At 37.9% G+C, this 27964-nt stretch overlaps 1 protein-coding gene across 2 annotated transcripts; it reads right to left on the bottom strand.

The window, feature by feature from the left end:
- Positions 1-10: 10 nt before the first annotated feature.
- Positions 11-27716, bottom strand: LOC126848507 (PTB domain-containing engulfment adapter protein 1-like). 2 transcript variants are annotated; one of them, XM_050589502.1, is made up of 9 exons: positions 27550-27716; positions 5852-5961; positions 5678-5745; positions 2609-2791; positions 2175-2501; positions 1826-2040; positions 1548-1762; positions 1245-1471; positions 11-1160 (listed from the first exon to the last, which is right to left on the bottom strand). In XM_050589502.1, the coding sequence occupies exons 2-9, from the start codon at positions 5922-5924 to the stop codon at positions 1086-1088; spliced, it is 1383 nt and encodes a 460-aa protein (XP_050445459.1). In that variant the 5' UTR covers positions 5925-5961; positions 27550-27716; the 3' UTR covers positions 11-1085. The 2 variants fall into 2 exon arrangements, with proteins under 2 accessions (XP_050445459.1, XP_050445460.1); XM_050589503.1 differs by lacking the exon at positions 27550-27716 and adding an exon at positions 17565-17753.
- Between the last annotated feature and the right edge of the window lie 248 nt (positions 27717-27964).

Below are 27964 nucleotides of genomic sequence, written 5' to 3'. Positions count from 1 at the left end.
ATATTCAATATTTCAGTTGTAATAATCATATGCTATATTCTTAACTATGATTCTTAAACAATATAGCAACAATAATAAGAGATACAGAATTCCATATGTACATAATTATTAATCCTCTTTGTTGTAGCGTGAACTCGTTTAACACTCCATGTTACATTGGTCTACTTATTATCATGATACAGAGATTACTGTAAAATATACAACTAGAATATCATGCTCTTAGAATTAAACCTTTCCGATTATATTGTCTTTAAAAGAAAGGTGTAGAGAATAAAAATACAATAGACCAAAGAAAGAGGATATGTGGAGTATACGAATTCAATTGATGGACTATAAAAGCAATGCGTTCATATTATTAGTGGGATCTCTAACACTATGGATAGTTAGTACTTCATTTTTATCATTTACTAACTCACTTTTTAACAGATGATTGAATGACATGAAAAGACTAATTTATAAACTAAGCCGAGTATAAAATATATATTGCGAATTTCTTTTAATTAATCTCTTAGAATTTAAGAGATTACTCGGCCTTCACCATTATTCGATTTGGTGGCTGCGGGATTACAATATTCATTAGTTCTTTTTTTTTTTAATATCTCATTAAAAAATATAAAAGACGCAAGCATACCATCATCGATATGAGAGATTCGCGATAAGATCTATTTTAGTATATATATGCATATATATGTGGGTATGCACATGCCGCACGTGTAAAACAATTCTCGTCTAAAATTACGTGACCTCGATTAGAATAATATCTCGTTCCATTCTAGCGGTCAACTTGAGATCTGGTCTCATATTAACAACGATAACGCGTTCCTAGTGCGTTATTAAAATTGGACCCCAATTCTAAAGCGACCAAAATAGTACAGATTATAACAAGCGTAGAAGGATACACGCCTTATACAATTATTTCATATATGTATCATAAATATCATGATCATAAATATACGAGCAAGTAATAATTGACTAATTTTGGTTTTACACGGACATAATTTCTAATTATTTAATCCTTTCGTCCTCTACATCCGAGAGTACTAATGAAGTTCTTGTTCGAGCGCTCCTAGGTTTGCTCGACGAGTTTAATTTCGCAGCGGGTCCAAGCTCTCCAAAGAAAAATCATCAGTTCCAATGCACAGCCCTCTACTAAAACCATCCTAAAGATTTCACATTACGAGCGTTACAATCTGTCTACAGCAAAAACTGAAAACTTAAGAACTGAATGAAATTGTATGTTTTACCTTCATCTCCAGTAGCCTCTTATCTAACAGCCCAATAGCATTTTCCAATTCCTGCTGGCTAGGATTTGACGTCATAGTCGAAGCTCCGAATTCTCCCATTTCGAATGGATCCTTAAATTCATTCTTTATATTTAGGGTCGGCGTGGGATTGAAAGGAATGCTACCGAACAGATCTTCTTTAACTCCATTTTGACGTCTCGAATCTTTCGTCTTTGGTGGTGGCGCCACTGAAAATAAAATATAATATTTTTGCAATGAGAACATAATGAAAGATATATTCGTGTTCATAAATTAAGTACTTACATAGAGGCGGAGGACTGGTTGTGCCATTAGGTTGCGAGAAGAAGCTTGATCCGGAAGATACTTGACCATTAAGAAGCGGATTGTTATTTGACATATGATTGGCAAGACCATTGGCAGCGGTCTCGTAAGCCCTTGGATTGAAATCTTCCTCAAATTCGTCCATCAGCAGCCCTTCCAATTTCGTACCAACCGACGGCGTAGGCACTGGCTCATTTCTATAAAATAAAAAAAAATGTAAAATCAAAGAAAGAGATTAATAAAATTTGTAATGTACATACGCCATGAAATCATCGTCGAAACTTTTCTCGAAACTTCTCGGCGGAACTGGCGGTGGTTGCTGGGGTCCATTAGACGTATTTCCATTACTGTCGCTGCTCGTGTTTAGCAATGTTTTGCTAATCGTGCCATTGACTTGCGGCGAGTCTGTCGGAGCTCCAGGTACGTGAAGAATGTCGGGCAGATTATGCTGTGATAGATACGCCGACACATCCGTCTAAAACGGCATTATCAACATTCAGTGTTGCGCGCACACAAACACACACATACATTTAATTAACATTAAATCTATTTATACATTATGAAAATATTTTATTAAATATTCTTTATATTTATATTTGCTACACTAACCGAGCCTTTAATAGCTGCGATATCTTGCAACCGTTGCCGATAAACATTGTTTTCGTGTTCAAGTCGTTTTATTTTTTGCTGTAGTACCATGCAGCGTCGTTGCGCCTCCAGATCTTTACCAGACGTTTCTAGGAACCGCCTGTAAGCCAAGTCGAAGGCTTGACCGATGGTGAGTGTGATTTCCTCAGCTAATTTATCGCTGACAAAAACAAAGCACGTATGCCTTTCTGCATCCTCCTCCTTCGCAATGAAACTGAAAAATTTCTTCTCTCCTTTGTCGTCGGCGCAATACGAAATTCTATGTAACGGATATTGATGCATAATTCGCTGTAAAAATAATCTTCGATCAAATCATGGCAAAGTAATCGAACCATGAAGAATAATTAAGAAAAATAATCCTAGAAAAAAAAAAAAATATTTTTATATCGACGAACCTTGGTCGTCAATTTTGTTTTTGGTTCCTGTATCGCCACGCCGTCAATGCTAATGGTAAGCTCGACCTTTGGCGTTTTCGTGCCTTCACTCTTCTTGAGTTGTTGATTAAATTTCAGCTTGCAAATCGCCTCCTTGACGACATCGATGCCTTTAGGTTGATCTACCTCTGTGCTGCCCAAATACTAAAATATTGAATCATAAAAAAAAAAATGATAAAAAATAAAGTCAGGCGAAAATTTTTTCGTGCGCGCAATATGTAGAAAATAAATGTGAGACAACACGTGAGAAACGTCGCGTGTATAATGTTTCTAAGAAAAATATATGTTTAGAACGTGACATGAATATATCTCTATTAACGATGTTTTTTAGCTCATTTTTTCGCGCGGTTTGCATATTTTTGCATTATAAACGTCATAAATCTTTTGCACACACACACACACATATATATATATATATATATATATATATATATATATATATATATATAGATACATCAATGCGCAACATCTTTCATCAAGGCAATATTTCCGAGAGAAAAGTTATTTAATCCTCTCTTACAAATACAAGTTAGAATACATTACGAAACTAAAATTGAACATCCATATCAAAATCAATATCAACATTTTATTTATCAAATAAAAAATTGTATCGTACGAACTACTGGAAATACTGATAAAAAAGAAAATGATATGTACATATATATATATAGAGAGATTTAATTGATATAAATAAAAAACAATTAGATGCGTCAACAGGAAATTATGTACATTCAAACATATGCAAATTAATCAGTAATTAATAGAACTTCTTGCGATCATCGCAATTTCGCAAAGTGAAGCAAATGGAAAGAAGCGAAAATGTTTCGCAATAACATTTGAGAATACGGTGCACATCTAACGGCAACATCCTCGTGCTCGATAAAATATTCCTACACTTTAATCCGATACAGGAACATAACGCGATAAATGCAATACATATAAATAATGTGATATTATCTACGATGACGTTTTACTGCGTAAGTTTAATGATCTTTGGATATTTTTATATTCTCGATCAAATATACATTTTCCTGGATGACGAAATCGTATCTCGTTTGCTTATGCAAATCTGATCAGATTTAATGCGTAATTACACGGTACACGAAATAAAATTAATTTTTTACGGTTTAATTGCTTGTACCATGCAATTGCGTCTTATTTCTAATTTTCATAGAACAAGACAAAGATTTTGCATTATCGCAACAACCGCAAAAAAATATAGCATAAAAGGATACATTTGAACTCATTTATATAATCGCAAAGAAATTAGAAAGTCCATAAATGTGGACTTGCAAAAATTGATTATTAAAGATTTAAAAAAAATAGAAAAAATATTTATAATTTTTTATAACGATCCTAATATAGTTATAGCCTATAGCAATCCTAATACATTAAATTAATGTTGCATTCGATGAAAGATTGAAGTATGTAAATTTTTACATCACACGGAGAAACTCTTTCTCCTCGGCGGAATATCTTCCAAGAAGAAACGCACAGATTTGAAACGAGAAAATTGAATCCAACGAAAAAGGCAGATCCGAATAAAATTCCACTATTTCGCGCTTATTGCTGACATACGTCGTTCACGTTCGTGAGATAGTGAAATCTGGCCGCTCGCAAAGTTTCGAAGTTCAATGAACTCGCACGACACGTCGACTCGAACTCCCAGCGTCTCGAACAATTCATCCGCGGTTGGTATTCACATTCATGGTGAAACTTATATACGTGCCGGGGGTGGGATAACAATTCGAAACGAAAGGCAGACGGTTACGCAACTTTTCCGGGTGACACGAAATGAATGAACGCGCCTCGAGTGTAGAATAGTTCGACGCAGATCATGGAGAGTGTTTTTCTTTTTTTTTCTTCTTCTTATGTCTGTGCAAGTCATTCTCCGCAAATAATGAAATTCGTAACCGGCTAGAAAGTGTAAGTCACTCGGATCACCGTTTGCCTTACATCAGTGTGGTTTTTTGACGAAATATTCTAGTCCTTTCATCATTACGTACAATTTGAGCAATTTCATATGATATGTTTGTAACTTTCGTTTCTATACTTGCAGTTCTTATTGCCAATGACAAGCCATATCAAAATTTTTTGTTGAATTAATTTATCGCAAATTCTAAATTTTATAAAGCGTTGTTGCTTTTTAATAAAGTTACATTTCTTGTAGAAAAATAAAATAATTTATAAATATATTACAAATGTGCTGAATATAAATACAATTTAAAAAATATAAAAATATTTTTTATTTGTAAAAATAATGAAAGAATAAAGGAATGAAAGATCGAATAATTTTATTTTTAAACATTTATATTTTTATTTTTATATTACTCTTCTGTCGATTATTACTTAATAGTTGCCAGCAATTTCTCCGGTTTTTCTCACGCAGTGCACACGAATTCACGCGTTTCACCCGACGAAGTAATCGACTTAGCTTAATTATGTTCGTTAACAGTGTAAGATAATTAGACCTACGCGCGTCGGCAAATTCCACGAACATGTAATAGAGATATCCCTCTCGGAAAGTTTCAACTCAATTATAACTACCGGAGATGAAATAAATGCGGGAAAAGTGGCCACGAAGATTGACATGCATCGCGATGACCTCGACCTTTCATCCCAGTCGGTTTTGAGATATCGGGAAACGATGCCAGGATGAGACTTGTCACTTTATCGTTATTATTTATCTCACAATCGCGTGCCACAATCTTGCCCAACGTGCATGCTAACATCATATATCATTAATCAAGAATTTTCGCGTTTCATCGAAAAATGCAAACTTGGGAAAAATTATTAATAAAAATTATTAAAAAAATTATTAATAAAAAAAATAAAATTTTTATCCGATGCTCTATATAATTATGATTATCGTGTAACAGTTAAAATTATTGTTCATATTTAAAAATCACAGTAATAAAAATATTTGGCTCTATTAAAAATTCAGACTATAAATTACACCTCCTCGCCTCAACATGAATTTATTTCGACATGAAGAAATTTTTATGATATTATAGAAACAGCACAATGTACCTTGACTAGGTAGGCGATGTGTCCTTTTTGGAGCGCGTCCGGTGGGTGTATCCAGTTCCTGTTCGTTCCTGCAAACAAGCAAGTCACGATGGTTTTCAATCTTCGCCATAACAGCGGGTTGATATTTGCTAATACTAGTCGCACAAGTATTTTAGCGAGTCCGTTTTTACTCACCTCCGTTTTTGTTCGGCTGATTTTTATTGTTCGCCGAATTCTGCGCCCATTTCAGTAACGTCGAGTTCCTCATTCTGTCGGTTTTTGGCTATCACCGACTTTTTAGACTCCTGCAACAAATACCCGGCTGTCGATTAGCATATCAAAAAACTAATTTTTCAATGCAAATGTCGCGCAATATGTAATACAAATTGTAACTTTAAATCTGCAATTAACATTAGATAGAATAAAAAACTTATAGATAGATTGCTCAGGAAAGCTTAAGTGCGTCATTAATAAAAAAAAAAATCCAGTCTCTATAGTTTTCCCTTTTCCTCGACATTTTACGAGATGGAACAGGAGTTTTGGACATTATCCAGGTTACCGTTCTCTCTTCCTACTTCCACGATCTCGGCTCGCCTCTCTCGCTTTTATATATCTCTGTGTCCCGATAATCATTTTCTAGACGCCGCAATCCGCGCATTAAAACCTCTTGCAACGTGCGATGCAACAGCTATACAGGGTGTCCGTCGTCAATCGCATCACCCGTCGTGTGCAGGTAGAGCAGGCAAAACTGAGAAGAAAAGTCCTATACCATTTTTTTCGATAACGCTTAATAAAAGAGTTATTATCGACTGAAGTCTGGGAATTCAGCGCCGATCTTTAGCTGGACGCACGTGCCGCGCGCCTAGCATGTGTGCGTGAGCGCTCAGCTGTTTACAGCGTCTCACTGACGTGCGTCTGGCTAAAGATCGGCGATGATTGGCCAGACTTCACTCAATAATAACTCTCTTATTAAGCGTTATAAAAAAAAGTGGTACAGGACTTTTCTCCTCAATTTTATCTGCATACGACGGGTGATGCGATTGACACCTTGTACATGAGCGCGATCGACGAGAACTCGCAATCAAAAGGCGTTCTCGTTATATTTCGGAAAAGGCACTGCGTCAATTATAATTGTCTCGAGATAAGCTTATATAATACAGTTTGTAAATATGTATCAATTCTATAAATAGATTGTATATTTTATAGTTTCAATACAGATCATTAAATTTATAACTATACTTTTATCAAAAGCCATTTAACATTATTCAGAGTTCAAATTTCAGGCGTGCAAGACTATAATTATTTTAAATCCGCTCTATTATACTGGACAATCAATTGGACTATCAATTGCTATGAATTGCAGCTCTGTATTGACGCGGCCCTGGAGGAGAATGCAACGAGGGCGTGCATTTTGTCCTCTCCTTGCTCCTTCATTGGAAACGATTGCAGCCGCGAAATCTTTGTTCGACGTTTCTCGGTCACTCCTTCCCTCCCCCTCTATTTAATCCGCGCGCTAGATCCAGTTCTCTTTATCATTTCTATCCGAGGAATGCGACTGACAATGAGTTTTTTGACGCTACAAAGTTTATGCATATTCACGTCGAGAAGCAGGTTGCGCATAATTACATGCACGCATTAACACATATACATGTGTGTTCTCGAGTGTCTCAGGTCTTTTTTCTTCTTTATTTAAAAATACCGATTGTTATATAATTTCAGATTAAATGGAAAATCTTGTTAAGAGTTTCACTGTTTCTCGAAGAAGCCTCGAATCATGTGTAAATCGACTTAAACCGCGAACGATCGTCCGCGGTTTAAGTCGATTTACACATGATTGTACTAATGGTCAGCCTTGAGGACGAAGGCTAAATCCTTTCGTGTTTCATCATCTCGCGCACGACACTACTTCATACCTTGACACATTAAGCGATCCAATTGGATCACATATATGTAGATAGAAACGTCAGATGGAGCACGATCGACGCATTGCGTAGCACGTCTCGTCACGCACATTCTAACTTTAAAGCGATCCCGTATCTATATCTATTCCGTAACTGTCGTCTAATAAAACGATGATGTAAAGTATCTGTTATTCTAATTATTGTTCGCAACAATCCGATTTTTACATTTTTTATATCGCATCGATGATATCATGAATTGTCCCGTTAGTTTAAATCTCTTTATTTTACTTTAAGATTTCAAGATTCCTCTAAAGATAATTTAGAGTTAAGACTAAAAAAAAGCTATAGTAGGCCAGAGATCGCAATTTTGAAAGTGATAGTGAATTGTGTTAATTAGCGTTTGTTAAATTAATTATATGCCAACGTGAGGAGTATCAAATTTGAAGGCGACACTAAAAATTGCCAGTTGCCAAAATATTTGGATATCTTTTCGCGCGCAGCCGCGAATTTAATTATATAATACACGGCGAAACGCAAAAATATTTTCGCAAGATTAACCGACGAGATTAATAGGTTCTCGTTAAAAAAAGAGAGAGAGAGAGAGAGAGAGAGAAAGAATGCGACTTCCACCGTTTTAACCGGAATTTTTAATGTCATCTTCCGTTGCACTAGTTCGAATGCATGAAGAGCCTCAGAATTTTTCCACTCGTGCGAACGGGAATGTCTGACGTTCGCAGTTAATTCGGCAATGAGCGCAATCACGAGTGAGCGGCCGAGACTGGAATCTTTCCGCTCGATACGCGCGAGCGAGAAAGTCCAGGAGTTCGTTGAGGGGTTCTTAGATCCGTTAAGCTACTTTAGCATTAATAAAATTTAGATCAAATTCAATATAAGCTAGTGCTTTTTTTACTGTTAATTTCTTATTTTATACGCCCCCTCCACCCCCTACCATCCCAATTTTGTATTATATAATATTTTTATTTCGACCGTTTCGTGAAAATCAACGATTACGTTAACTTGAGCTTATCATCAGCGTATAGTCAAAAATTTGGCAAAATGTTTTTATTTACGAATGTCGATGTTAATATTTATGCGCTGCAATAATATTTAAACAAATAAATGAGGAGTGGCTTATCAAGATATATTTTATCGCGAAAGTTGAATGTCAGCGAATGATGGAAGAGGCCGACGCAGAATTGACGTCGTATATATGGTGTTTACACCATGACGTATATTGCAGAATAAGCAATTTATAATAGATCGACAACAGATATCGAAGGTCTCGGAAGAGGAGGAAATCTGGAGCTTCCTGGAGAAAGAGATCGGTGCCGTCATCAGGGATGGGAGATTAATTGGGAAATGGGCGCAATCGCCTTTTTGTGCGGCCGAAATACGCGACGATGGCCGTGCCATTTGATAGGCGTTTAAAGCGCTGAAAGGTGGAGAGGTTCGGATTTAATTCACGACTTCCTCTATTCCTCCCACGTAGGCGCAAAGAGGTCGAGAGCGCCGTGCAAGATCTGTGCCGCTCTCTTTCTCCGTCGTGCGCGATACATCAAACTGTCCGCCCTCGTTCCTACTCTCCTCGCGTGTTTGCCGAGCGCGTCGCGATTACGATTCGCGCCGGACAATAGTGATTACACGAAGCGATTTAAACTGGCATTTCGCTAATTACAAATTCCTGCTGATAATCGTACGAGTCCTTGATAATTAAAAGCGCATCCATACCGCGCAGAAAATAAATTTAAAAAGAAATTAGAAAGATAATTTTTATTTATAATTTTATATAATTTTAATTTAATTTTGCGTGATATTGTAATAAATAAATTTTCATGCACTCGTCTATTTAGAACGGAAAAGAGTCAAAGATGTAGTATGCAATGATGATAGAAACATCGGCTCGTATATATAATTTTCATTATAAAACGGATAAACGCGCGAGTTTGCATTATAGACACATGTCTGCCTCTAATAATACGTACGATAGATAATAAATGGTTACGTTCTTTCCTCTCCTTTATCTGGATCTCGCATAGATAACTATCTTCTCGCATCTATACTTCTTTTAATAACGTTATGTGATTACAGGATTGCGGATTATCTCTCTAATTGACACGATCGTTAAATTTTTTTTTTTTTTCGTCAAGCGATTGAGACCCCCTTATGGGAATCGTGAAAGTTGCTCGCAAAGTTTTCATAACGAAAAGAGATGCATCGTTAAGAGATTTAGCTCACAATAGTAAAAGTTGCCTTACAATTTATTACACGAAAGCGAGAACTCGGCTCTATTTATTATTAAATACACAAGTCCAGGCAGAACGTATGATGACGTGCGTTGCTTGCATACGCCGCGTTCGCACAAGACGGGGCCGATTCTAGAGAGAGAGAGAGAGAGAGAGACTATCGAAGAAAGTAGAACCTTCGTCGGGTCATGCACGACCGCGCATAGGCGCGATAGCAACTTCGCGAAGGCAGGATCGCATGCGAGGAACGCCTGCATCCGCCAAGTGGATTATCCGCGATCCATTTCACGATAAGCAGGATGGAAAGTATCGGTTCTTGCACCACAAATGTGCTTCAAGGTATCACAGAACTTGCTTCAATTGGCAATAATCGTCGACCGCGCGTTTCCTCGACACGTAATTACCTATTAATAGCAATGATCGCGTTATAAACGACGTAAGCGGATTCTGTTTTTCTGCTCATCCATCAAACGTGAATAAACTCTTTATTGGCAAAAAAAAAATTTCCTTTTCGTATCCCGATATACCGCTCGTTATACCCGGAAGAGGAGCTCGGCATTTAGCGGTTATTTGCCACACGAGAAATTATTCGCCAACGATATTACGATCTGCTCGTGTCACGCGTGTACATACATCCTATATCTGTATGACACGCCTGCAACTCCAGGCAAAATGGGAGGGGAGGGAGGGAGGGGGCTTTCACACGTGGAACGGGATGACGTTCACGATGGCCGAATCTAGAATCGAAATTCCACGTGTCAGAAACGTGAACGCAAAGCGATCGCGTCTTGCGACATACGAATGAAAGGATCCTCTATCTATTCACTCTCTGGAAACACAAAGAAAAATCGTGGCTGCATAAAGGACCCTGGGCGTTTGCGGTCAACGTTTTAACACAAACGGCACTGTTGGGCAACTCCGGCATCACGACAACGCGATCATAACTATTGTTCAAACGCACGTATACCTCGAGATTATTTTTTAATCTGTTATTCGTGAGGATGAAAAAATTTTGTATTTAAGAAGTAAAAAGTTAAATACAAATGCATTTTGTGAAGAAAAAAAGAAGAATAATTTACTATTAATTTAATATTAAATATTAATAAAGAGACGCGCGAAAAATATTCGTAATTATCTGATTTCGCTTCAACATATGTCGAATGTTACAAAATAATTATAACTGAATCGTACGCGATTCTTTTACAAATCGTATATCATTCATTCAAAATGTTATCAGAATTAATTAGGCATCGTTGGCTTGCAAGATAAGACGTAGTGGACCTATATACGTTTTATTGCTCAATTGCTTTAATATTTATACGAGATAAAAGACGCATAGCAATTTCACGCTTCTATAAACGGAATTTCTAAACATACGCAGCTATTAAAATAGGATCGCGTATACGCACACATGATGTGTTTGCGTGTATATCTATGTTTCGCATCACAAATAATAATAATAATCACTCGAGACAATCTATTCAGCGTTCGATTAAAAGATGCGCCGCAAAAATGTATGCTAATAACTACGCGCGTGTTAGCACGAAGCACATGCGTGTACAGCTGCATGTGGTATTACAAGACGCACTGCATTCAAGGATAGCGATATATCCCGCTTAATGACGCTTCGGCTATTGCTTGAAGCATGAAAAGTAGTCGAATGATAAACGATGATGTGTGAAAATTGAGTGCCGCGCATAATTAAATCAAAGATATAAAAAGATTCATACAAGCAGGCTGTTTTGACATTAGACTCTTCTCTTTACTACTAATGAATATAACTGTGAAATATACATGATTATATGTAAAAATTTATATAAAATATATTTATATAAATATATTTATATAATATATTTTCTTAATTAACGAGTGAACGAAAAAGGGAAAGAAAAAAGACAAAAAAAAAGTTGAAAACCTGTTACAATTTAAAGATCGAAACGCTGTTATTAGGTTTTATTTTCTTAATCAGACTGTTATATCCTCGATTCGTCAGGCCACATTAAGGTTTCACGTGCTTCTGGGAGTGTAACAATATTAAATTACCAAGAGAAATTCCAGAGGCTCATTGGTACTCAATATATATAAGATAATTAAGGAAATGCGATCCGCTCGGTTTAAGAGAAAAATGCAATTCAATCAGCGTACAGCATTTGATCTTAATGTAACGTAAGTTATATTAAAAAAGTTAATTCAAGCAATTTCAAAGATTACAAAAAAAATTCGCGTTCCAGTAATTAGGAAGTTACGATAATGCAAAAGACTTGTAAGTGTGTCGTCTTCGCGGCGTCTCACCGATGCGACTTTGACATTACTTAAATCGCCGGCCCATTTGCAAATCATTAAAATGTATAGTTACCGTGAACAATCGCGTCATGAATAATGAATAATCATACGTTGTTTCTCCTGGCCGCGCAGTCATAAATATACACGTTCCCGCCGCGCCAAATGTCAACAACTTTCGCCGCCAATTTCGTCAGTCAGTGACAGCTTTCGGTGAGAGCTTTCTTATATTATCGTATCAATCATCATCATATTTTTCCTATACTATCCTATACTCTATTATAAATTTGAAAAAAAAATAAGCCATAAAAAATTCTAATTAGCAATTACAGTGCTTTGTTGTATAATTAAATGAACCAGCTCGGTTTAAGTCGACTTTTCCCTCGCAAAACGACGAGCGCAATTGTCTCTTGTCTAATCGCTTCATTGAGCGACCGTTACGTCGCGGAAAAACATTGCGGATGCTCGCGTCGCGACGAGAAAACGCATTTCATGGAATTTGTGTAATTGCTCGACGACACTGGCACCATTAGACAACCGTTAAATACACAGGTCAGCCGTGAGTCTAACGCGTCTCTAACCCCGGTTGTGCATATGGATGTGCATACGTTGAAGTGACGGGTTGCGTAACGTTCAAGGTGAGAACTCCCCCACCGTCAACGAGAGACAATCGCTGCGGCTGCAGCTGCTGGCCACCATTGGCGGTGCTGGTGACCAATTAGTATCGCTGTTAATTCAATCTTTGCCTTGCCTAGATGTTTCGCGTAGATCCGGTGAATTGATGGAGCATTCATCCGAAGCTATGTACCGCGTGCGCATCAAAAGTCGCGTCGTTACTCAAATTGATGGTGAAACCGATTCTATTCATAGCGAAAGATTTAGCCGCTCTCTCTCTATTGTTTCATAATTTGTTAATTTTGCAACACTACACGTTATGCTTTAAATTAAATCACTGTGAAAGTACGCTTGAAATTAAGATTCAATGCAGTAGATATTAAATATAGTATACTAGTGCATGTTTCTTTTTAATTACGTGAAGAGATAAGATTATTAGAAAGATTTGTTATTCATAAAAAATTTGAGTGCGTTTCCGAATAAGAACGTTTTAGTATAGAACGTATATACCGCTTCGCGTAGAAATTTAATTTCTTAAAACGATAAACGCGAATATATCGGGAGAGAGTCGCGTGAGATTATTATTAGAAACATTCTTTCATAGTGGAGACTTTCATTCGAAAAATAAAGGAAATCTTGAGCGCGATCCGCGGCGAGTGGAACGCAAAAAAAAGATCCGTTCGATAACGCGCGCGCGAAGCGAGTGAGCATTGCGATTTGCATAGAAAGGATGACGTGGACGAGCGCATTAAGATCGCGAGGATTTCTTCGCGAATCATTAACCGATGAGAATCTATGAACTGATCGTCACCGAATAACTATAAGTTTGACGAGATAAACTATTTTTCCGGCGGATGCGGTCAATTAGAAAATACCCCTCGGTCTCACTTTCTCCCGAGTTCCGGTGACGTTTTTTTTCGATGCAATGTTATTAAAAAAAAAATTCTTACGAGTCGCGTGACCCATATGATCAGTCATTGTGACAGCTTTAATTTTTCGTCGTAAAGAATTTTTGCTTGAAATGGAAAAGTATCAAAGATGCGTTCTTCTTTGTGTCTTACGTTATCTTTTTATCTATTGTCCATTCTTCTCTTTCACCTTTAACAGCGAAACGACTAATAACATCATTGTTTCGCAAAAATCACTTACATTTCTTAACGTTTATCTATATTTTGCGGATAAAAACGTGTTCGACCTACTTCAGACTCATTAATGTTTTCGATATTTGTGTTCATTAAAATTCTCAGTCTGTTTCGACACGCAACAACGCTCTCTCTCTCTCTCTCTCTCTCTCTCTCTCTCTCTCTCTCTCTCTCTCTCTCTTGTTCTTTTCGCTCTATATCTGCCTTTAAATATAAGCGCGTTATCCCACAACGCTTATGCCAGCGATATGTTGTGAGTACAATGCCCAGATAACAAGCGAAAAGAAACCAGCGTCTAATATTCCCACACCAAACGTAAAATATGCTATTGTACATTACGTGTACAGGATGTACCAAAGTCGGAAAATTTTCTGCTTCCGGACAATTATCTATCACGTCAAGCATGATAGAAAAGTACGTATAAATCGATTGTAGTATTGTTAATGACGAACAAGATTTATGAGAAAATTATTCTTCTCTTCTAAAAAAGGAAACGCTGATATATACACTTGCATTTTCAAATGCATGTGTTTCATGTGTCTGTTGCGTGTAGTTTTAATGCAAATCCTGGTTCTCATCATATGATAATGTACATAAGCTATATATTATATAGCCATATATTAATTGATAAATGTGATTTCGTCACATGGAAATCCTCTTAAGATGCATTTTACGCTTTAATTTAAATGTAAATTTAATCCTGAGATTTATAATTGTCATATAATCGCAACAGATGCTATTGCGTAGAAATTATATAAGATATAAACGGTTGCATTTTTTAAAAATACCATCTTGTACCAAAAGAGATAAACAGTAGCATCTTTTTAAGATAGATGCGGGACGTTACTGCGTGTTCTGATAAAAATTCATGTATTTCAGATAAAACTGTATGGAAAAGTGTGCTTCAAACTGATGTCATGCAGAAATGACAAAACTATGCTTTCCAAAGTCAAACATTGTTTATTTTGTATCACGAGTATGTTATCTACATTTACACGCATAAACATAGACAAATCCTGAGATAATTTCGACCTATTTTGACAAAAGCACGTCAGAATATAAGTTTCAAGATTTAAAGAAACGAAACTCTGTTGTAAAGTGCATTTTAAATTTCCATCATTTGACACGTATACTCGGTTATGTATATCTTCTTTTTCTTTTTTATCCTCTCAAAGCAACGAATGATAAGACACGATTAAATTTATGAAAAAAAAAAAGTCACGGCGCCCGTCGCTCTCTATCAGTCTCAACGTGATTTTTCACGAATACTTTCAACGCTTATATTGATTGCCGTCAACCTTTGACACGAATTTTTCGCGATCTTTTGGCTACCGATAACCCGCTAACTTTTCTCGAGACACTAATGGTGCCTGGTGGCGCTTAATAATATTTTTTAAGACTTATCGCGTAACTTACTTATGGCGGCAAATCGATAGCCTTTCCACAAGTTTGCTGTTTCGAAAAGTCAGAACAATGTTTTGACAAGATTATTATTCGGCTGCATCGAGCTGCGTTTCTCAATAATCCCGCGGATAATAAAAAAAAAATTCACGCTTACGAATTGCATCGTCATTTTTCACGTAAACATATGCGATTTATTGAATTGCAATGCAGAGATGCACACGTGTCGCAAACAAGGAATTTTAAAACGATTGGCTGGAAGTTGTTTGTGAAACAGAGAAGTTTAAAGGTCATCTCTTTCATGCTTAAGCGTTTAGTCATTATTATTGTTTTGACAAGATAAAATTTCTCTAGATATATCATTGTGCTTATTGCTGTCCGTTTCAGCACCCTTGCTTTAATTTAAATAAAACAAATCTGTGATTGATCACCTTTGAAACACGCTGTAGCGAACGACGCAACCTTTGGTGCCCCCTAGAGGGCAACCAGCGAACGACACGGCCTTGTAAAAACTAATACTGTTACTTCCTGAAATGTTCGCGACTCTCCCAGTAGCTTCTGTCTAATTGCGAGGAAACGGGATGAGAACCGCGTCATTATCTTTTATCGAGAGAGGCGCGCTGTTTAACATCGCGCGACTGGCTAATTGTCGCTAGATTTATTGTCGCCATTATCAGCCATTGGGCGGTTACGAGCGCATAATTAAGCGGTGATAAATTTACCCTCCCACTCAAATCGGTCCACTTAAAGCGAATGAAATTAATGCACCCGCGTGCAGGGGAAACGCATAAAGCACGAGCAAGTGTCAAAGTCACTTAGGGTAATAATAATATATTAGAATTGCCAATATATTAGGAGTCCGTTATACAATAAAGACTTTTAAATAAATGCAATAAATGATGTAAAGAGATGCCTAAGAATGTTTTAAATTTATATCTAAAAAAGTGTCTTAAATAAAATTAAAAATTTTAATAGTAAAATTGCAGAGTCAGGTAGATTGCAATTATACCTATCAACCGAACGTTTATACAATACACTTAATCAAATTGTCAATTACTTCTTTACAGCTAAATAAATAAATCATTAAACAATCATATACGTAATAATGTGTAATTTACTATTACACATAACATGTGTTTATTAAAAAAAAAAACAAACTATAATCTTTTATCTTTTAAAGTACTATTGTTTGGCTAATAGAGGCTCTTTTCCGAGTAAAGTAATAAATGATTTCTATAGACGTATTATATCGCATTTAATATGTTTACGTCTTCTAGAGAAGAACTCTAAGAAAGAAGCAAGGGGGATAAAACCTTTAATGGCGCGTCAAAGAAACTCGCGACCAGATATCGTCGCGAATCGAAGATCGATTCCCGATCGAGAGGCGGAGGCCTTCTATTACTCGATGATAAGAAAGTAATCGACGAAACGGCGATGCTTAAAGAAAAGTGGAGCGTTCGCCCTTAATTTGCGGATTTCACTGAAAAGCCCACGCTAATGCGTAAAGTCCACTCGTGATTATGATTTCATCTTTCTCTCTGCTCGCGCGATCGGACTCGCGATCTCGACGCTAAGAAAGTGACTCTATTCGCGTCCGAGCGATTCTATCTCGCGCGTTTTCACTCGCGCAGGTGGAGAGAGAACGGAACGACCCATTTTATTATCCGCGCCCTAAGACCAGCGGATATTTTCGTGCGATGCGAATTCCCTAAAAACGGAATAAACAATCGGCCGCTAATTGCACGAAGCTCATCACGCAATTAGCACGTCATTAGTTACGGCGTCACGGAATGAAGGGACCATCCTCGCATGTCGCGCACACTCGCTCCCGTGCGATGACTTTCGAATCCGCGCGCGATGGGAACGGCGTTACGCTTGTGTGGTAATTAAGCCTAATCAAGGAGATTTTGCACGTGCGAATGACGTCCGTCCGATTATCTCGCGGGTTGTGGCGCGAACGTTGGCCGGATGACGATAACTCCGGAGTCGACATAACGACAGCGTTCGAACAATGGTCAGAATTTTGCACACATATCTTTATATATTATATAAAATAATAATCTTATATATATAAAAGAGGGAGAGAGAGAGAGAGAAGATAATGTAAAAGTATTGTCATCTATGTATATTGTCTTTACTATCTAATCTTCATATGGCTCCAATTAAAGGAAAATTAGTATCGTAAAGAATAGAAAGTAGATTCCTATAATTTTGATTGGTTGTTAAAAAATTTCGATATAAATAAATAAAATTCTATCAAATTATATGTATATATATATATATATATTTGCTATCGAGTCGCGCTTCTCGTGTAAAAGTCACTCACCTACTGTCCTTGCTCGTACAAACGACTCACTGACATTCAACGAGGTCGCGCGGGACGCATTCCCAAACTTGGCGCGTAGGGGCAATCGAGTAGATAAATTATATTTCGACAGGCGTATAAAATTCAAAGACGTGGCAGAACGATTCCACCCGATCGATGGCTCGCGGCGGACTGGACTGACCGGAGTCGAGCACGTTGCTCGTCGTCGTCGAACGGACAACGGCGCGGAGGAGCAAGAGCGGCGGCGAGTGCGACGAGAAGAACCGGACGCGGACGAGCGCGACCGATCTCCTCTCCGCGTCCGATTCTGTGAGCGACCCCCGGTCGTGGGAGTTGAATCGCTCGCCGCCTAGGTAGATTATTCGGTGAAACGGCGGCTAATACGAGCGATGGTACCACCAGCCACGGTCCGGCGCTCTCGGCCCGGCCTCATCATCCACCTATTCCGCGACCGTTCGTTATTTACTTCTGTTATTAATGAAGAAAAAGTAACTGGGAACGAACGGTTAAATTAAGCGGTTATTCGCGGGAAATAACTGCTCACGCCGGTAATGGAATTTTCGATTTCGAGACGAGATGAAAGAAAGGTGTGTTGAAGGGGGGGAAAAAAAAAGGCGGAGAGAGCAGAGCGCGCAATAGACTGCAGAGAAATTCGTATCTCCGGGATACGTACTTGGAAATGAGAATAAGAAAAAGAGAGAGAGAGAGAGAGGGACTGGTCGGTCGAGAGTTGTCGCGCCGGCTCTTCGCAGAATAGAGTAGCGAGCGCGATCGTTGATGGTAGATGATCCGATAGAATGAGAAGGGGTACGAGAGGATGGCGGTACCAGCCACGGCCGAGACCGCCGAGTCTGTCCGTCCTCCATCGCGGATCGTTACAGGGAGGAGGTGAAGACGAGGTGACAGAGAGAGAGAGAGAGAGAGAGAGAGAGAGATAGAGAAAATGAAAGAAGGAGATTAAGTTATATGTTCTTACGATCAAGAAATCCATCTCCGTCCCTTCGCGCTAAATACATAAGAGGATAACTGGCGCCGCAACCGAGATCGTCTCGGAACAATCGGCCGATGATGATTACATGGTCCATTTTCTATTCATAGCTCGCCAGTGAATGTTAACGTGCGAGGTTGCGCGACTGGAACCTTTAAACCCCGCGTAATCACTCGACGAATTCAATTCACTCGACCCGCTATAGATACCGGGAGAATGAACCGTACGCCAATTGTCACGAATAAACATAACTGTCATGCTTCGCGCAACATCGAAGTGTAAACTCATCCGAAATTACGTTGTTTATGTTCATTCCCCGCGAATGACACTGCGATTTTGCAGTCGGAGAGATTTTCACCGTCGTGTGGGCATCGCGGCAATTATAAAATCCTTTCGCCCGATGAAATTTCTCTCTCTCTCTCTCTCTCTCTTTATAAGATCGAAACTAAAATTCGCACAAATTTTCTTCGACAGAATTTTATAAATTTTATTATTTACATATACATATACACACAAAAGTGAAATTCAGGGCGAGGCCTCGCGACAGGATGCACGTGCACTTCTACGCATTTGCCGCGGTATAAATGTGAAACATTCGCAGCAAGTGACCCCGCGTATACACGTACGCACACATACACACACACACATACATTATCGTCTCTCTTTTATGAGTACTCACTATCAGCGAGAACGCGCATTCAACTACCGTTTGTGAGAAAATAATGCCGAATTGCGAAATCACGAGGGTCGTTCCGTAAGCGCGACGTAAGAGGTGCGCGTGACTGCGAGATCGTAAATCGTATTTTTCCACGGTTTTTTTTTCCATCTCTTTCCTTTCTTTGTTTTGTATTGGAAAGGCCACAATCACAAAATCATTAGGCCTAAAGAAATTAACGAGATTTGTCCACGGAAAGTCCGCTCGCTATAAATATCCCTCTTGTATTCTTGATTCGACAATCAATATTAAAATATAATACAAAAAAATACAAAATACAAAATTAATACAAAAATTAATACAAAAATTAATACAAAATTATAATATAAAAAAAAAAGAAATTTTTAATATGTGAATGTTATGAAAATTACAGCAAGAATCTCTCTCTCTCTCTCTCTTGGAATTCTTGGAATATTTATCTTTGCAATAAAATAATCTTTTACAGATTCAAACTATTTGACTGTGAAAAAAATGTGACATCGGCGTCAGCAATAAAATACGATCCGTAAAATCCAGAATCAATTTCCACCGCAGCGATCGATGATAAATTTTACTTCGTCAAAATCGTATCATTGTAAAAACAGAAAGCGATTTTTATCTGCGTGCCGAAACCGGCTTTGGCGGAAAGAAGTCTGGGATTTCCGTGTGTCAGTTGCGGCGCAATATTTTTAAACAAAACACCGTGTTAAAGCGTGTATGGCGTTTGCGTCCGGGCGAGCGCGTCAAATCGGCGGGAATGTTAAACACAGGACAGGCTTTAAGTGTGATTCAGCGTCCAGGTAGAAAACCGATTTTTTTTTTTCCCTCGCGCCGCCATTCTCCTCATCTCATTCATTATACAATCAGATGCCGAAAGGCTGACTCCGGTTGCACAAGTTTTGTTTTGATTCCTTCTTTCCGTCGCGATTTCCGCGAATAGACTTTCATTCAAAACTCGATCTCTCGTCATCCCAGACTGCGGATGCAAATTTCCGCGACGTCTCATCGATCTTTTTGGAAACTTTCTCGAATTCCGATTTCACCTGCGACGACAGTCAAATCCGAACAATGCTTAATCGCTATTAGAAGCCACCCGCAGACAGTAGCCGTGCGCGAAAGTAGGGAAAGTATATCTCTCGATCTAGTCGCGTGTCCAACATACATATCGCTGGTGAAGCAAACATAACTCGGATATCATCGCGATTATCGCTAATAAAACTCGCGAATTGCTTCCGCGACGTGAGAAGAATATATTTTACGATGTAACACCAACATCGTGCGCAAATCAATTTTCGCGAGAAACACGATCCGGCGATATTTCCTGCGCGAGTGTTTCCCCCAAATTGTCTTTTTGCGGATATTGTCATAGCCACGCGGTAACAAAAGTTTATTCGTGTATGTACGTACACATTGCACCTTCACTTTACATAATAACGGCCGACCTGGTGCTTATCATAAAAAAGAACGCGTGTCAGTGTGACTCGCCGTTATGTTTTCTATTACATGAGAAATAATTATTACGATGCGTAATTCGACTGGAATCCGCGATTGTAATAGAAACGATCTGGTGTCTGCGATACGCCTTTGGAAATGTGCGCGGCTTCGCTGGAAAATGCATTTGCATACGCACGTATTGTGTACGCCCACTTGATAAAGAAACAAAATCGCAATCTATCTCTTGAAATTCCCGATAATGGAAAACACACACTGCAAATATCGCGAATATTAATGCACTGCATTTATTATCAATGCAAGCCGTAAACGCATTTTTCTACAAGACTTCTAATTTATTTATTTCTCTCTCTCTCTCTCTCTCTCTTTCTCGCGCGCGCTTCGATTTACACTTTCATTTTTCGTAATGACGTTCGCGTAAAACGCACGGATCACGCACACGGGCGTGAAATCGTAATCTCTAACCGCTTAATCATCACGAGCATCAAGCATTGAACGGATCGTAAACGCTCAAGTAATTATATCACCCATAAAATTCTCACTCTGAATCACCAAATTCGTATAAATATAGTAATTAAATTGTTAAACTTTTGAAATATAATTCAGACTATTACAAGAGTTTAAAATATTTAAATACATTCGCAAAAATCATTTTCATTTTATAACATTAAATATCGAATTCGCGCGTCGATCAATTCCAGCACATCCAATTTGCTTCTTATTTTACTTCACTCGCAATAAAAAAAAGAAAAAAAAAATCAAAATTCCAAATTATTCAGCATCGAGGTATGAATATCGAGAAAGCTTGTAATCATCGCAATGTATTAACAACGGTGATAACGCACTGTTGCGGTATAAACAACATATATATGTGTTATGCAACGTAAGATTGTAAGTAGATGATATAGCACGACGCGATCGATGAAACACAATTTTTTAATTCGCGTAAATAATATGTCTGCAGCGGAAATAATAAGCGCACCTACAACAGTATTTCTAAGGATAAGTCCATTCGTTGAACCTGAATGTTTCTCGGAAAATTCTTTAGTCAATTAAACAGGAATTTAATAACTCGAAATTAATGATGCGATACGTGAAGCGCGGATATATTATATCATCGAATTGACGTCGATGATGATTGCGGAAACGGCGAGAAGTCGGTGGAATAGAATTGACGGATTCAGGACGTATAATTTCTGCATCGACAAAGCGGGAACGAAGGTTATCGGGAAGAAATGAGCGCCTGCGCGATGATGGTTTTCCAATTTTAATCGCGTTTTTAATCGCCGACATATGGTCTCGAGATCGGATAAACGCCAAAGAATTATTTAGAAATGTTCGCGTGCAAAACAAAATTTCATATATAAAATAAAAAGTCAGAAACATAGTTTTCCTTTCTTTTTACACATATTTTGTTTCCTTAAATTTTGTTTTTTGGCTATTAACTGTCAATTTCTATTTTATTGAAATGTACAATATAAAGATAAAAATAAAGCGTCTCGATTTCTCTCAAGTCAAATTAAAAGCCTGTTTGCCAAGTATCGAGAACGAAACAAAGCTCAGGTGACAGGAATATATAAAATTATCATGGAATGCAGTTGACGCGCGTGCAAACGGACGCAAGCGACGTATGCATATGCGTACACGCATCCTCCATGTGTGTAGACCGTACATACGTAAGTACGGATTCGTTCCGTCTCAAGAATATGGCTAAAGAAGTCAATAGTCACGTTGCAACTGTCGACTTCCTACTTGGCCTTCCTCTTACGTGTCTCATTCTTTAAATCCCTTTCTCGCAATGGATATTTAAAGGCGCATCGTCAAAGAGCAAAGAACATCGTCTATTCTCTTTATCAGTTACCTCAGCGATGAAGCTTGTATCAAAATCAATTTGTTATATTCCATTAGTTGACAGGAGTATAATATTTATACGATAAATCTATACCACGTATATAAACACTACAAAATATTTATAATAAATGTAAACATAGAAATTGATAAATAATATCTTTTTATATCATTTTTTTTTTTTTTTTCATATAATACATTCGACGAACGAACGAATCGTGCATGCAAATTTCGCAAATGAAAAATGCAAGTCGAGCATTAATCACCGGAATAAACGCGATTCACGAGCGACGTCGATTGCCGATCTCCGCATTACGTGGCGTTTTGCGGACATTTTTACGATTACTGGGTACAAAAGCGTCTGCCTCCCGATCACGCGGCACACCCGTGCCGTATTTCCATAGATTTGTAAACAATATAAAAAGCGCGACGGTAAAATCAAACCACATCGCCCGGTTTGGCATTCTCAAATTCGTTCTCCATTAATTCGACTCATAAATAATGCATACGACAAACCAATAATTCATCGATTGCTTTATCGATCAAAATCTGTTTTATACCAAATAAGTATTTTATAATAAATCGCGTGCCTTGCACGATTAACTAAAAAAGACAAATTTAAAAAATCATATTTACAAATAACGAGTATTAGAAATGATTATACTTTATAAATTAATTATTATATTTATTATATTTAATTTTATTATATTTTATATTTTATAAAAATATTTCTAATTAAAATTAAAAGGAATATAATTATCTAAAATAAAAAAAATTAATAAAAAAAAAACTTTTTTCAAAGATGGCAATATTTTTCATAATCTCGTAAAATTTCTAAGCCATTTAATCCTCATGTTAATTTGTGTGACCAATGCTTATTATGATCGTGGAATATTCTCGCATTAAAATCGCAAAATCGTTCTGAGAAACCAGCTGGTCCCTTCGACCATCGCTCTTGACCGTCGTGGATCTTTCCGCCCGCATTTTCGTGCGCCAGCATTATGTCGTTGCACGGTGTCGATGTTTCTCTTTCGTTCTCTGTCTTTCTCTTTATGTACCGGGTGACCCACCGGGGCCGCGCGGGTCTGCACCGTTACGTGGACGCACAGCGACAGCGACAACGTTCGAGATAGAATTATCTGAAAGTTTCGTTGCGATACCGTTTTCTACATATATGTATATATATATCGAGACTAAAAATAAGTATGTATATAGATACAGTTAGATATAGAATACGGTTCTAATATTGACTGATTTAATAAAGATAATGCTGTTTCTAAAAAATGAATTCTTCCTTCTTATCGACATCTTGGAAAAAATTTAAATGCTTTATTAATGTTCCAGTTGAAATGCAAATAAATGTCAAGTATGTTAGTACAACATAAATTTTACTTACATGCACATCGAATATTGTTTGCTGATAGAAGTACTTAACATACAAATATGCAAATCTCCTTGAAGTTACTGTGTTATGTTAAACTTATTTGCAAATAAATATATGAATAATATTATACAAACTATAGCGAGGATTATCGGCGTGATACATTTCACGCTAAATCTGAGGAATGAAAGATTATACCGACATCTGTCTCGCAGGTGCAAAATTCCTTGACGGTTCTACCAGATGCGAGTCATTTTCAAGAGTAAAGAAAAGTAAAATCAAAATTTCATTGCAATAAACAGATCAATTTAAATTCTACTACAATAGAAAAAACGTATTAAGTATCCTCCCCCTCCTCCTCCTCTCGTATTAAATATAAATTTTATTTAAGTTTAAAAATTCATATTTTAAATCTCTTCTCGCATAGATGAAAAGAGCCTATTAGCCATTCTATATCGCGTTTAAAAATCTGTGAGTTAATATCGGGGTCTGTTACGCTTCGTGCCGCTCGTGTCTGATGACATTTCACAGTACGTGGCTCGTGCATGTAGGCAGCACGGGAATACGGAGACAAAGCGAAACGAAAACAACAGTTGACCGTTCCTTTGCGGTATTACCGCTTTCCTGTTGCTCTCTCGCAGTGTCGTAACTAGGCGAACCCAGGCGAAGCTTCCTTCAGCGTTGGATGCGTGCCGTCAAAGCATATCGAGAGCATATCTCTCCGGCGGTTATCGCGCACCATGATAATGCTTAAAATGCAAATTATATCACCATCCAGAAAGCAAATTGCCTCCGTCTGACGATCGACGGTTTCCGCGGTTCCTTTTTTTACCGATAAATTGCTACCCTCGTCTATACCGGGTGACTTAAGCGCACGCGTATCCGACTACAAGATGCGCGGATTCTTTACACGTAAATTCGGCTTATTTCGAAATTACTATTGCTTTATATATCGTAGAACAAATTGAGTAATCGACGATAATTTAGTTCTGAAAAGTTTGAATCATTTATGTAAAATTTAATAAAATTAATAATTTGTTTGACTTCTAAACATCTTTATGACATTTCTAATATATTAAAGTTATATTTTTTTCCAGAGATTTCAACAACCGGAATTTATTTCTGATTAAAAATCGATCATAAAATTATTTTCGATTACAAATAAAAATTGAATGAAATATCAAAAAATATCATCGTTCGTCTTTTCAAGTTTTTTGTGTCTTTCACTTTTATCCTATAAATCCGCTCGTTTAACATCATGTGTGCTCGAACCGGAACGCTCGCGCGCGCGTTTGACAGATTATTTGAGAAAAGTGATAAGATACGCAAAAGGACGGCGCGGTATGAGAGAACGGCGTGCGGAGCGACTCGAGGCAGACATAGTTTGCCGTGACGTGACGCCATCAAGTCCTGTCGGAAGGTTCGAATGCCTGGCTGGTTTGCCTGCGAGCAACGCACACGCACCGGCTGCTCCTCTCAATGTGTCTTCCGCCGTGCGGTCTGTGCACCGGGTGACTCTTTAAAAGCCGATTCGCTTAGCTTTAGCTCTATCTCGTCTAGCCATTAAACCGGTCGCTTTTGTCAGCCTGCGTCGGTCGACAACATCAGATCTGCAACCAGCTGCACGCACGCACACAATCGTTAAGTTATATGCGACGAGTGCTGCTCATTTCTACACACACTGGGTGACGGTTTAATCCCCGTTCTAATTGAAAGCCGTTTCGATTAATCAATCATTTTGACAACTCGCGCGGCGATGATTAGCGGATGATTAAAACACGAAACAAACACAGATACCGGATATTTTTAAGAACTCCGTTATCATTCTGTGGCTATTTGTGTGAAAAAAAAAAATTACGTCAGATTACTATATCTCGTTTTTTTTCATCCCTTCGCAGACGATGATGATCTACGATATTGACGAAAAGAAATTCACAAGAATCTCGATTCTTGTATATTTTATACAAGATATAAATATATTCTATATTTACAATTGGTGAATATATATGAATAAATTTATTCATTTATTCAGCTTTGTCTTTTTAAATCACTGTATTACGTCTTTAGATTTAGTATTTAATTATATATTATATAATATCTCTTTTGAATACAGCTCTCGAACAGTTGATCACAAATCAATCACGTAACAAATAAAATATCGTAAAATATCATGTTCCATATGTAATATATATATATGTGTTATATTTTTTTCGAACAACTTTACATTTAAGGATACGATCGCGTGCGTCACAGGACGAAAAGTGGGCGTCTCTATGATACGAATAGTTATCTGCACGGCCGGCGACATTAACATTTTCAACACTTACGAAGAGATATGTGCGATACATTACACATAATAACGAATTATATTAACAAATAATGATACCAGAAAATGCAGAGAAAAAGACAGAGAAAAATGATTTGACGAAGACTGTTTCTTGAAATAGCCAAATATGTTTACAAATACCAATATTGCCGACATGCCAATCACCTTGCGAGATCCGCAAAATTTCGTCACTCGATCGACCGAAAGGAGATAAGCCACGCGTGAAAACGTGATCACGTTTCGTAGGGTAAAAGTGCCTCTGACATTTGACGACATTTGTACGCGCGCGAACGTTTTCGCGGCGTCCTTGAGTCGATTCACCATGCGCAACGTCAGAAATTTAACTTGCTCTCTGCGCGAAATCATTTACATTATTATTTACAATAAAGCCGCAATTCGAGTCCTCTAGATCAATCGGAGATACGCCGATAACATGTTTTCGATTCTGCCGTTTCCCCTTTCTCGGAATCGTTGCCGGACTTTTCGAAACGCGTTCTCTCCACGTGCAAATCAAAACACGAATGGAACACAAACTTGCGCGCGCGCGTCTATGTGTGCGATGTAAACAATGGTGTAAATAAACGAGAATCGAAGCCGACATAATTTTGGAAAAATTAAAACTTCGATAATACGGGAAAAAAATCTATTTATACATTCGAGTGTAAAAATTTTAAGTGTCCATAGCGATAGATGACTGAAGTTGCAGAAATTGTAACGCTTTGAATTTTTCGAAAAAAAAAAAAAAAAAAAGTTGCAAAGAGACTTGTCCGCTTCGAAAACTCGTTGCACGAGGAATGATATGAAAATCAAATTTGATTCGTGCCGACAAAACAAATTCAATCCTCGAGATGAAATGGTAAATAAATAAAAGGGAAGCTGCTTTCGATATCGCGTACAAGGAGTGACCGGATCGCAAGGACACACACGAACGCAGGATGCGACCCCGATCTCTCGCGTGTATTGTACCTTTCCTCGAGAATCGAAACGGGAGAGACGAAGAAGTAAAAGAAAAACAAACTCGCCGCAATTTTTGTGACCTTTGCGCGTTCTCTTCTCCTAGTCGTGGCGTTCTTCCATCGCACGCTCGATCGTACGTAATAAAAATGCCGAAATAGAAAGTCGCCAAGAGTTGTGCGCGCACGATACGCTTTGAAAGATATTTTCCTTGTGTTTTGTTTGGGCGCGCGATCATTCGAAGGAAATCTCAAAGCAGTGTATTCGTGTGACACGCTCATCTTTTTCTTTTTTCGGGAAATTCGAAAGCGTGCAACGTAATGTGTACAAGTTTTCACTTACCGGCCGCGACCGATTATTATGCTGTCCGGTGATTGTGACGTTCCTTGCACACGAGCCGCTTTCCCCGAAGAACGTAATCCACCTTGATCCACCTGCTCCGACGGGCACACGACTCACGAATGCGAGTGGGAAAAGATACACAGCAGAGTTCAAGCGGACTCGGCGCGCGCAACGCCATCTAACAACGCGCTCCGCCATCTTGAACTGTCATCGCGACGTCATGTTGGCGGGAAAGTCAAACGGTGATCAAGAATTTTGTACAGAATATTTTAATTTAAAATAATCATTAACAATAATCAATAATTGTAATCTGTTATCTGTTGAATAAACATTAAAATAACTGTTTTGTTTGGTTGTAGTTTTCAAACTTTTAAGTGATTTTTAAAAGAGGAAAAAAATAAAGATGTATTATATA

The sequence above is a fragment of the Cataglyphis hispanica genome, chromosome 3 (genome assembly GCF_021464435.1).
Source record: "Cataglyphis hispanica isolate Lineage 1 chromosome 3, ULB_Chis1_1.0, whole genome shotgun sequence".
Taxonomy (NCBI): domain Eukaryota; kingdom Metazoa; phylum Arthropoda; class Insecta; order Hymenoptera; family Formicidae; genus Cataglyphis; species Cataglyphis hispanica.
The sequence above is the reverse complement of the archived record's forward strand: the minus strand, read 5'-3'. Positions and strand labels throughout refer to the sequence as shown.